Source organism: Streptopelia decaocto (genome assembly GCF_964273445.1).
Source record: "Streptopelia decaocto genome assembly, chromosome: 14".
Classification (NCBI taxonomy): Eukaryota; Metazoa; Chordata; class Aves; order Columbiformes; family Columbidae; genus Streptopelia; species Streptopelia decaocto.
Genome location: NC_138669.1, coordinates 7,361,784 through 7,374,326, shown reverse-complemented (window position 1 = coordinate 7,374,326; position 12,543 = coordinate 7,361,784). Strand labels below are relative to the sequence as shown.

General features: G+C 45.8%; 1 protein-coding gene across 9 annotated transcripts in view; it reads left to right on the top strand.

Annotated features, from left to right (window-relative positions):
* The window catches only part of COL20A1 (collagen type XX alpha 1 chain), a 50,675-nt gene that overhangs the window by 14,779 nt on the left and 23,353 nt on the right, over positions 1-12,543 (top strand). For 8 of the 9 annotated variants that reach the window (XM_082065113.1, XM_082065115.1, XM_082065112.1 and 5 more), the window contains 10 exons: positions 346-510; positions 1,730-1,902; positions 2,538-2,667; positions 3,171-3,316; positions 5,087-5,210; positions 5,656-5,795; positions 6,012-6,141; positions 6,623-6,765; positions 7,877-8,009; positions 12,368-12,510. In XM_082065113.1, the coding sequence (XP_081921239.1) occupies positions 346-510; positions 1,730-1,902; positions 2,538-2,667; positions 3,171-3,316; positions 5,087-5,210; positions 5,656-5,795; positions 6,012-6,141; positions 6,623-6,765; positions 7,877-8,009; positions 12,368-12,510 (1,427 nt within the window). The remainder of the gene's footprint in view (positions 1-345; positions 511-1,729; positions 1,903-2,537; positions 2,668-3,170; positions 3,317-5,086; positions 5,211-5,655; positions 5,796-6,011; positions 6,142-6,622; positions 6,766-7,876; positions 8,010-12,367; positions 12,511-12,543) is intronic. The other variant, XM_082065118.1, reaches the window with a different exon arrangement.

Sequence of the window (12,543 nt, the reverse complement as noted above, 5' to 3'; positions counted from 1 at the left end):
CATTCACTCATTCCCCCATTTATGCCTCTTCGGGTACAAAATATCTGCCTTCCTGGTAGCAAAGCCTACAAGTGGAAGAAAGATTCACTAGACCACTTCAGGCCAGAAAAGACCTGAGCCACAGTGTTGAAAGCCCTTCCCAGGCTGGCCTGAGGCTGTTGCTGCAGGAAAGCCAAAAGCTATTCTGAGATCCCACCACCCCACTGGAATGACTGGGAGACTCTGCTGTGCGAGCAGGGTGATGATGGACCCATCCTGCCCCTGAACGAACAACACAGAAGCAGGAGGCAGAAGCTGCTCCTCTCTGGGGAGCTTTCTCGGGCTCATTCTCTGCTCCGGTTGCAGGGGTGAAGAATGCGGACGAGGCCGAGCTGAAGCAGGTGGCATCGGAGCCGCTGGAGCTCACCGTGTACAACGTGCTGGATTTCCCCCTGCTGAGTTCTCTGGTCAGCAGGCTCACCCGTGTCCTCTGCACCAGGATCAAAGAGAAGAGCAACAAGGAAAATGCAGGTGAAGTGAAACCTTCTCAGTGAGGGCTGAGCTTCCTTTTGCTCAGCATCCACCTTCCCAGCCATTAGAATTGGGCCTTTCTCATACCTTTCCATCCAAGAGCTCCACCACCCTGTCAACACCACCGAACTCTTCTCCTCAGCCCTGATCTCCTTGCTTAGCCCTCTTGCTGCCTGACAACGGTCCTGTAGATATTTCTGTTCTGATGCTCTTGGTTTGGTTACCTGCTTTTGGTCTGTGAGCCAATACAGGCAACAGATATTCCTACCAGGGGTTTGGATGACTCTTGGTGGATATATTATTAATAACCTAAAGGCAATAACCACCATTGTAGGGAAGAAAGGACTTCTTTTCCCTCTTCCATTGTTTTATAGCATGATAAATGCTTTGTAGCCATCTCTTCTTCTGAGTTTCTTCCAACCAAGAGGACACAGAAAAAGTGAAAGAGCTGGTTTGAGAATAGATTAGGGAGAATGTTTGGAGGAAAAGTGGAGGTAGGAAGAGGAGATGGTGAAACACCTAAGACATTTTTTTTCTCCACTCTTTAAATGATGGATCTCCAAGGCATTTTCACGTTAAAACCAAACAGCCCATTTCTTTCCTTTGCTGGAGAGCAGCTTCTGTGATGAACAAGAGAGTGAAGAACTACTCCAGATGTTAGCTTAGATCCTCAGGAGTAATGTACATGTTTCCATCTCTCCCTGATTGAAGATTGGTCTAAGGAGAATGGGAAAGTAACTTTCAAGCATACTTTTATTTCAATGCTCTGGAAATTCATATAAATAAATTGATTAATCCACATTATTTTGTACTTGTTTGATATAATTAGACATTTTTCAAAGGTGCAGATTAGAATAAAGAAAGATGAACTGCTTAAAAAAAGAAACCAAAATAACTTCTCCTTGTTCATTTTGACAAATTTTCATGACTAAGGAAAGCTGGGTCATCTTTTGCATACATGCAAAAAGGCAGACTTGTGTTGAAAAAATATTCCCAGCACCCAGCAAAATACACAGCCTGTTCTCTGTGCAGTATTTATGTTCTCTGTATTCCGACTTTTAAAATATTTATTTCAGCGCAGTTTGGAACAGTTTCTCTACTCTATATGGAAGGAGTCTGTAACTTGATTTGAAAAATGTCACTCATATTTATGAGCTGGGAAGTACATTTGGCATGAGAAATCTGAGTGTAAGAAAGTAACTGTGTTTTTAATTCCTAGGCAGCACTGTGAAAGATATCCCTGTGAACACAGGTCCCCAGCTGAGCCCAACTGACCTTAAAATATCAGCCGTGACCTCTAAGAGCATGCACTTGACCTGGATTCCTCCTCTGAGGCCACCAAAGAAATATCGGGTTGTGTATTATCCGTCTAAGGGTGGTATCCCCAAAGAGGTGAGAGACCTTTCTTGGACATCTGAGACTGAAGTATCTTCCAGATGGTGCATGGGAATCTAAGTAGACTTGAGTAGACAAAAAGATGGGGGTAGAGTTACAGTTCTTGTGGGACATCAGCTAAAGCCTGAGATGAGATTAAATGCACGATGAGTATAAATGTGATCAGCTGACAGGATGACAAGACAGAGGAGGACATGGATAAATATCACCTTGCTAGAAATACTGCAAGACCTGCCAATTTCTCTTATGCAGTGTTATCCCTTCCCTAAAGCACCTATTTTGACTCAAAGAGAATACTCAGGTACACAGAACTGTCCAAGGATGCTCATATTTGATGGATATTTGCTTAGAAAAGCAAATCCAAATTGTTGATGGATTTCCATTGATTTCTGTGAGAGCATGATTAGACTTTTGTGCTTGGTGTTTGCACAGATCTCCATCTTAGAGGGCAGGAATGCTTATTGCCTCTTACCTCTCTATTTTGGGGAGATGCTAGCTGGCACAGAATTCAGAAGGCAACTGGACTTCATGTTTCTGGGCACAGATCTGCTGGGAAAGGCCAGTTCAGCCATTCCTTTGCTAAAGAGTGGCCAGCAGCTCCCTGTCTTGACAGCCCTCCTTTGTGCTTTCAGGCGGTTTTAGATGGAGCAATCTCCTCTTTGCAACTCTCCAATTTGACCTCGCACACGGAGTATCTGGTGTCGGTGGTTCCTGTCTATGACACAGTTGTTGGGGACGCGCTGAGAGGCGTCACCTCCACATGTAGGTCGTGAGTAGAGAGAATTATGCGAATGCGTGGTTACGAAAGGTGAACAAAGCTCTTGCTTTGTGACCATCTCAAACTGGAGCCTGACATGGTATTTTTCTCCCTTCCCCAAGTTCACTCTGTCTACAGCTGTCTCCATCTGAGGAGACGTTCTGAACTTTACCAGACAAGACCCTGACCAATCAACTCTTTGAGCAGCAGTTTGGACCAGAGACCTTCAGGGGTCCCTTTCCACCTACATCATGCTGCAAAGGAGACCACTGATGTGGCAGTAACACACCATGCTAGAAATATCTTCCAGCCCCTTGCTGCTTATTCATCCTTGGGTTCCAAGTGAATTAAATCCATTTTCTATACAGCGGTGGCTCCACTGTGTTAGATGTGGGGTGGGTTGTCACCAGCTAGCGGGAGCTGCTGCAAAGCTGTGTCTCCTCTGGGGTCTGAGCTGTCGCAGCCCTCAGACACTGATGATATCTTTCTGCCTTGTCTCTCCCGTCAGTGCCTTTGTCTCCCCCTCGCTCCCTGCGCGTCTCCGAGCTGAGCCACAACAGCATCAGGCTGAGCTGGACCCCAGCCCAGGGAGCCACCCAGTACCTGGTGCTCTGCTCCGCAGCCCCCGATGGAGCAGAGGACTATACCACAGAGGTAAAGTTCACAAGAATAATGATAATATCAGTTTTTCAGCCTCTGGGCTGAGTTGAGTTCTAGCTCTAACCTTGGTGAATTGGTATAATGTTTTTTTGTTTTTTTGTTTTTTTTTCTAAAAAAACTGTCAGCATTATTGCCAGCAACATCTTTCATGGAAGATTATTTTTTTTAATGGTGTATCTCAAAGCAATTTATAATTGTGAGGTTTTAATGTGGGAAATTAAGCACAAGGAGAGAACCATCTCATGGGACCCTGGAAACCTGGGCACTGAACTCACATCTCTGCAGCCCCAAGTATAATTACTGTATCCTCGAGGCTGTACAAAAATGGCTTTGTTTTGCTTATCTTAAAATGTTAACTGAAAATTAGTTAGGGCAGTTTTCACTGACCTTTAGAAACAGACCTAATATACTGCATAACACTAAAATAATGCTTGATGAATGGAAAATCCTTAAAAACATATAAGATACTTCTGTAATATGTGCATTTTAAAGGGGTTTCTGGAATACTGTAGGCTGAGGATAAGAATTAAAAAAAAAAAACAAAATGGTGTGGGGCACATGTATTGCCTTTCTGCCTCAGATTCACCCCCTGAATAAACAGCAATAGGAGCAATTTCAAAACAAAGCCATTAATGCTTATATTCTGCTCTCAGTGCATAATTGTGTGGGGTTTGTTTTTTTGAATTCAAAACATGTGAAGAGAGACCAACATTTAAAATTGTATTTTTGCACATTAGGACATTTCTGCAGTTACCTATGCACTCTAAGAGTCCAATGCTCTAAGGCTAGGGGATGTTTGCAAAACCAGCATTAAAATGTTTCCAGCCTTTTATAAGAATGTTCTTCATTGTGTGGAGACTCCTACAAACCTCTGGGATGGTTTCTGGAATGATCAGCTGCCGAAGCTGAGCTTTGCTGGGCTGTGTTAGCCGGAGCCGAGCTTTGCTGGGCTGTGTTAGCCGGGGTGTAGCTTTGCTGGGCTGTGTTAGCCGGAGCCGAGCTTTGCTGGGCTGTGTTAGCCGGGGTGTAGCTTTGCTGAGCTGTGTTAGCCGGAGCCGAGCTTTGCTGAGCTGTGTTAGCCGGAGCCGAGCTTTGCTGGGCTGTGTTAGCCGGGGTGTAGCTTTGCTGGGCTGTGTTAGCCGGAGCTGAGCTTTGCTGGACTGTGTTAGCGGCAGGTGGCAGCAACTCAGCTGCTCTGGGTGTATTTGCAGCAGGCAGCTCTTCTGCAAGAGCTTTCCTGAATCTGAGCAAAGCGGGAGAAGAGGAGAAGGGACAAGAGTTGATCTCTTCTCTCTGGCGATCAGTGACAGGACCCGAGGGAATGGCAGGAAGATGTGCCAGGGGAGGGTCAGGTTGGACATGAGGAAAAGGTTCTTTACTCAGATGGTGCAGAACACTGGAACAGGGTCCCCAGGGAGGTGTCACGGCCCCAAGCCTGACAGTGTTCTAGAAGAGACTGAACAATGTCCTCAGACACATGGTGTGAACTGTGGGGTGGTTGTCCTGTGCAGGGAGAGGAGCTGGACTTGATGATCCTTGTGGGTCCCTTCCAGCTCAGGGCATCCTATGATTCCATGTGTATCTCCAGTGTGTTTGGTGTCCCTTGGGAAGACAGGCAGAGCACTGAGCACTGTAGAGCACCAAACCTAATGCTGAAGTCCCAAAGGGACCTCGGCTTGTGTCTCCATAAGGTTTTACTCCATTGAGGGCATTGGTGGGTACCCCAGAACTAAAGAATACCCCAAAACATCTCTCTGTTGACAGGTGAAGGTGGCCCAGCCTGAGGTCCTGCTGGACGGGCTGTCCCCCAGCACAGAGTACTCTGTCGCGGTGTACGCAATGTATGGGGAAGATGCAAGTGACCCAGCCAGCATCCAGGAAACCACCCGTAAGTGCTGCTGCTGCTACTGACTTGTTATTAAACACTTAAGGCAGGAGAGGCGTGTTAAATGAGGTGCTTCCCGTATTGTGCATGTGGCTTGTAAACATGCTGCCTCTTCCCTGCCTGATCTTAAGTGAATATTGGTCCCCGAGGGGATCTCTAATTATATGGTGAACTGTGGAAAAGGAGTGATTTTCCCCTGGTGAGAGAACTGAAAGAGCTGTTCCCTGAGCTCTTTGTTGTCTGGGGAGAAATTTGACTACTTCTTCACCTAAAGCCCAGGCAGACTTTCATGACATCCCAGGGTCATGTATGGTAGTGACACAAAGAGACTATTTTCCTGCATGGTGAATGAGTTTCTTAGTTCAAGGTAGGGTCATCTAAGAGCAGCAGGTGGCATTGCCATTGTGCAGCCTGTGGAACCTGAGAGTGTTGTCACTACTTGTTGCAGTGGCCTTGAGTCCTCCCAGGTACCTGAGCTTCTCCGAGCTCAGCCACGCGTCCGTTCGGGTCAGCTGGGACGCTGCGTCTCCAGACGTGAAATCCCACCGGGTCACCTACGTTTCTAGCAGAGGGAGCAACCCTGGAGAGGTGAGTCCTCAAAGGGCTGCTGGAAGGAAAATAAATTTGGGGGCGTCAGATACTACCTTGTTCTCCTTCAGCTGTGTGGTTCAGGGAGGGCTTATCTGCTGGCAATGTTTTAATTCAGAAATGGGCACTTTTGATGCAGTTGCCACCTATGTGCTAACCCCTCTACAACTGTCCCCCTGCTCCTCTCCAAACTCTCACACAACTTCTCCACTGCAGGTGGAGGTTCCTGGCACTGCAACATCCACTATTCTGAGACCTTTGTCCTCCCTCACCCAATATTTCATCAGTGTCCGATCTACATATGATGAAGGGGACTCCTTTCCAATTACTGGCAACGTTACTACCTGTAAGTAGGGAATGGAAATGTTTGGTCCCAGTAACAGGTGACAAAATTGGTTTGCGTGTGTCTCAGCTGGGATGTTTTGAAAGCTGGTCCCAGCAGCTCATGGCCAAACCCCAGATGATTGTTGTTCTTTGTGTGTGGAATATGTTGAACTGTGTTATGTTTAAAATGAGGTGGAAGGAAGTAAATAAAGAAAAGGCATGATATACCTCTAAGTTCTGTGTTCTTGAGAGCCTGGCCTTCCCCCCTTTAGAATAACAGCGTGATACGTGTCCTCTCCGCAAGTGACATAATCCTCCTTAATTAGGGTCCTAAAAATAATTTGCCCCTCTCTGTCCCGATGGCTGTTGTCATATGGGTCTGAAGAAGTGAAAGACAGGCTGGTCTCAGACATCTGCCTGGTTGATGTTTTGCTCCCCGACCATCTGCTCCCCACCTTGGCTCCGACTTCAGCTTAGGCTGCTTTTCCTTCTGCACCCCCCAGTGAAGGTCCCCCCGCCACGGGCACTGAAGGTCACCGAGCTCTCCGGGAACAGCCTCCGACTGCAGTGGGAAGCTGTTGCTGCCTCCGACGTGGTTGTCTATCAGGTCAAGTGGAGCACAGCTGGTGGAGAGAAGTCTCAGGAGGTATGGATCCACATACAGCTCTGGGGAGGTTGGGGCGGCTTTGTGCCTGCTTGATAGCTCTGAACTCACCTGCAAAGGTGGCATGGGGAGGAGCAAAACTATTCCTCTTAATGCACTCAATAATTTAAACAGCTCTGCACCCAGCGAATGAGCCTATGGAGTCAGACAGGGTCTGTCCTGGGTTTGGTTCCCTTCAGTGGAACGTTCACCTTGAGTGCTGGAAGCAAGAGGGACAGCAGGATGTCATCCTACAGACTCTGGAAAGATTGCAGAAGTGTTCTGGGAAAACTCAAGGATGAAATTCAATAGGGACAAGCAGAAAGTATTAAGCTTAGGCAGGAATAATTAACTACAGGTATACAGGATGTAGAACAAATAGCTAAGAAGCAATTCAGTAGAAAAAGATCTGGGTTTGCAGAGAATCACCCGCCGACAATGTCAAGTAGTTGTTGGAAAGACAAAGATAATTCTCAAGTATTTATAGCTGGAGGTGTCACCTCTAAGACAGGTGAAGGAACTTCTGCTTTCCTCAGTGCTAGTGAGCACTGACTGCTTTTGGGATCCTGCACTTCCATAAGGATGAGATCCAAGTGAGGAACACCCAGAGGAGAATGACCAGGGACAACGAGTGGAGGAGGGCAGGCATGGACCAGGTCACCTCTTCCATCTTAAGCCCCTGTTTTCAGTGTCAGTGCAAACAGCACTTTAAATAGTGGCTTAAAAACACAAGTCTCTCATGCAATGCTTCATGTTTGGGCTGGAATAGGGATATACTGGGGCTTCTGTCCCCAGCACATCTAAAAACTGAAACTGAACAAAGGGATTTCATGTTCCAGATAGGCTGTTGTGTGTCAGAGAAGGGAATGGTGGTACTGGCATAGCTGCTGAATGTAACTGGGCGGCAACGCATAGGCATCTACCCTGCATTAATCACAGCTGGAATTTTGCCTTTGTTTAGATGAGCACAACCCACAACAGCAGACTTTGTCCCCAAAGCCCAGTGCAAACTCATTTATACCTACAAGCAATCTGTGAGACAGACACTTGGATAGCATGGGCTGGCTTGGGGCTGCCTGGGAACTCAACTGGCTCATTTCTTCCCCCTCTGCAGCTCTCCATTGCTGGAAATGTGGCAACTGCTGTCCTGCCAGGCCTGCAGAAGAACACCGACTATAAAATATCCATCTGGGCCTATTACAAAGATGGTGCTCGAAGTGACACGGTGTCTGTCCAGCACAGGACCAGTAAGTGATCAGTGCTTGGTACCCACAGCCTTGGGGTAATTAACTGGGCACAGAATGCCTTAGAACCCATCACAGAACGGCAGCTCAGATCTGGGCATCTCCAGCTCTGCAAACCCAAACCTGAATGTTTGAAAGTGGCTAGAGATATTTAGATTTCCATCTTAAAGTATTCTGAATATGTCCTGAGGAAAATAGGCTGGGCAAACATAAGCAGGTTGGTGCATCTTGTAGACACCTGATACCCTTGCAATGTGTTTAATATAGAATACATTGGGTTTTCCCCCTGCTTCTGTGATGTGTATTTGTGTAAATGAATTGGCTTTCTGTGAGGTGTTCAGCTGAATGTGTGGTGCCTAATGGATGTCTGCTGTTAGTAAAATATTTTCTGTGAAGGAGGGTGAGGATTTTTGCAGCTACGTCACGGCTGAGCTCTGCTTCATCCGAGGGCACTTACAAAAATGAGAGAGAATCCTGCAGGCAGATTCTGCCTGGGAGCATTATCTAAATCTTGCTTTGTACAGGCAGGATATGAGGTTAAAAAGTGGCACTCCCAGAGGTCCTCTTAATTAATATAGCCTCTATAATGGCTTTGTTGGCAGGGAATGGAATACAATTCATTCAACTGCAGCAATCCTCTCCTCCTCCATCTTTCAGCTCTCACCCTCCTTCACAGAATAAACTCATTTAGGGAGGTATTTTGCTGATGTATCTCAGAGTAAATGGCAGTCTTGGGATAAGAAGCTCAGATTTTTATTAATAATGAATAATAATAACATTTGTTTATAGAAAGCTATTTCAGGCAAGTACCTAGGAGCTGCATACTGCCAAAAACAAACCCAGCATCCTACAGGTATATAATGATAAATGGACAATTAGAGTTGTTTAGAGGCTTCAGAAAATTGATGGCTACGTCTTTGATTTTTAGTGTTTAATGTTTCTTTTGATTTTTAATGTTTAAAGTAAGAAGTGGCACAGAACGGGTGGGTGGTGGTTTCCAGGAGGCCGTGATGATCTCGGGCAGTTCAGAGGAAAATTGTGGATGGCAGAAAATTGAATAAGGCTTGTGCAATGGATGTGTGTGTGGGGGTATGTGGCATTAGGCAGGACTCTGGGAAATTCTGAGATATGGTTATGTTCAAGCTTTTACTGTTTCAAGCAAAAGCTTCTACCTTGTATTGTGAAATTATGAGTGGTTAGAATGTCCAACATCATCAATCTGCAGAGCTGGCGAATTATAACTCATTCACCTAAAGCATCACAACCCCCAAACCCCTGGTTCAATTTTTATAAGCCCTCTCCACCTTAATTTTCACCATAAAATGAAATTCTGGGGGCTGAAACCTCAGTGAAATCTCCCTAGTTCTCCTCAGGATGGCAGACGTTGGGTTGCAACCTGGTGAACCGCAGTGACTGTGCTGAACAAAAACAAAAGTGCATTAGAGGAGGTTGTGAAACTCTTCTTTCCTTTCGTCAGTACTTTTCTCTTTTTCTCTCGTGACAGCATCCCCTTACACAGGAATAGGCCAAGTCATGAAGTTTCTCTTAAAAAGGTCTTGGTAGAACTTCTAAGAAACGTTGAAGTTTGAGGGCAGTGGCTGGAGTGAAACTCAGCAGGAAGCGCTGGTAACACAAGCTTCTCTCCCCATCCTTCATTCTCCCTGAACTACTTTCTTCTTTGAAGGCTAAGGGAAAAAAATGCCAGGTCAGGGCAACACTGGTTTTGTGAAACAGGCCAAATGGGTTGCGCTCAAGAGACCCTGCAGACATCAGCCCCTTGCAGACAACAAGTCATCAGAAACATCACCTATGTATAAAAACCAAAACCATTTGTTGTTGCGATGTGTCACTTAGTAGACTTGGGACAAGGTTTCTTTTCTTCCTGGCAGGCAGAATACTTGTTTCAAAGTTAAGGTTTGAGACTTATCCCCAGTGTGTTTATGAATTCAACTTAAAATGGAAGAACAGCTTTACCTGGAAAGGGAACAAAAGTTGGAGACAGTGATACAGTACACATCCCTTCTTATCATCTTTTCTAGCTCAACACTTCGTGTTTTTAAGTGGTAATGGTGTAATTAAATATTCAGAGAGAGCAAGAGGGAGTAAAAACTACTTTTGGAGTTAAGATGTGTAGCTGGAAAAAGTGGGGTCTTCAATCTTTTTTTAATTATTGTTTATTTCAATGTTTAACTTTTTTATGTAGAGTGAGAGCATTGAAGCATAACTGAGATCACTTAATTTAATTCCCACCACCAGCACCAGGTGATCTGAGCATCCTCCTCAGGAGGAGGACATGCCCCCCATGGGAGGGTTCACAACCACCTTTCTCCTTCTGTGACTCTCATCCCTCTGCTATTGCCTTATTTTTATATGAGCCTGAAACCCAAATGAAAACCTGCTGCCAAAGGGAGTGCTTTAGTTTTCACAAAATGCATGGAGCAAGTGAATTACAAAGTTTTTATGTGCCCCGTTCCTCCAGCTGAGCTGTGCCAGCAGCATCTCCAGCCTAAGGCTGATAAACGTCTTCAGGTTCTTTATCCAGCTCCTCCATGAGCTCTTCCTAGCAAAGCATACGTTGCGAATAAAAGGGATTGAAATGTAGGGAAGAAGATTCAAACCATTGCAGTGAGGGGAAAAAAACCCAACCTATATAATCATTGCAGATGCATATTTTGATGGAGTGGACTCCAGGTCTTACTCTTATTTGAAAATGTGCCCATAATGCTGGTTAGACCCAAGAGTGAGAAGCCTGGGATTCTTCCTGTGGAGGAGCAGAGGTTCACGAGGTATTTGAAGGCACAGATGGTGTCCTCGGTGTCAGAGATGCTTCTTTCCTCCTGGGCAGCTGCAGGAAGTGACCTTTCTCTTGCCTGTCAGATCCATGCCATCAAATTCTGCCAGGCCTGGGGGCTTTCCAAAATAAACCCAACTCAGAAGACTTTTCCTAAGTTTCCCTTTGTTCACTTAAACAAAGTCTCCACTTACCTCAGCTGAAGGAAATAGCCAGCAAAGACGCAGATGTATAGCGCAGCACTAATAATAGTGCTGTTGAAGTGACTTTACCTCCCACACTTGTTTTCTTCTCCACTGTACCTTGCGGTGATGCACAGCAACAGCCTCCAGCCTGACTCAGCTGCCAGCAAACTTGGTTCAGCCTCAGTAAAACAGGCTCATTTTATAACGAAAAGGGAAGGAGGATCAATGAAGATGCAAATGATCTTCACTCAACCTGTGCTCTAAAGTTACCCTAGACTTTGCTGGGTGGGCAGAGAAGCCTTACAAGTAAAACTGCAGAATAGAGATCTCACAGCCTGCGTGTGTGTCCTTGGCTGTCTTTAGGGCTCAGCCATCATTCTTAGTCTCTTCTGGATAAAATGCTTCCTTTTCTTTGTCCAACACTTCTGTGCCTTCACACCAGCATGGGTCCAAAGCCAGAAACGTGCATTTATGCTGAGCAAGACACTGCTTGGAAACAAGCTCCAGGAGTAGATGACCCTTATTTGAACAGCCGATGGATTTAGCCCATTCCACCTTTCTCTTAGTAACTCTCATCCCCTGTTCAGAGAAATCATTCCAACATAACAGCCTCTGTCACCAGGTCTGCTTTGCTACACAGCAGAACTCCAGGGAAAAATATGCATTTACATAATTAAAAATTGCTCAGCTTTTGTCTCTGGCAAACCCTTTTCTGGCTGACCACAGCTCAGCCCATCATCTGTTTGGGATACAGCCATACATTGCAGCGCAGGGCCAGGAAAGGGAGAGTAGCTCAGGTGCTGTACATGCTCCCCTCATTGAGGCTGCAGGTGTTGGTGTGAGAGGTGCTAGACAAAACTGTTCTGTGCTGGCTGCTCTGGGTTTTTTTTTTTTTTTTAGAATAATTTTAAAACAGAAAGAAAAGCTGGAAAATATTAGAAATTCTGATGGAATAACTTATAAGTGTGATCCAGGCTTAAACAACAATCAAGATGTTTGTCCAGTGTGTTTCCAGATCTTTGATGAAATTCAACTGCAGTTTGGGTCTTTATGAAGGGTATTCTTCAGTGTCTATCCATGATGTATACAAAGGATCCCTTTTCCTTGTGCTTTCAGGAGTTCCAAGTTTTTTTTCCAGGTTGTAGGATTTCAATTGTTGAATGCTTGAGTCATGCTATGTTGTATTAGGGCAACCCTCACCCCTCCAGGATCTGTTTTCTCTCTTGCCTGGTCCCCAGGGTGACTGCTACTGCTCTGAGCGCTGGTTAACAGCACAGCAGAGCACTGAAGGGTTCAGAAATGGCCACAGAAGCAAGTGTTGCTGGCCCTGTTTATAGACCTTAGTTCCTGCCTTTTATGCTGTTCACCTTTAATCCTTGCTGCAGATTCCCGGAGCCCGCCCACCAACCTCTTCATTGACTCTGAGACCCCCACCAGCCTCCAGATCCACTGGACCCCTCCTGATGGCCGCGTACAGCACTACAAAATCTCCTACAACCCTGTTTCTGACACCAGTGCTCAGCAAACAGTAAGTCTCCATCTCCTTTGTAGGTGACATGGG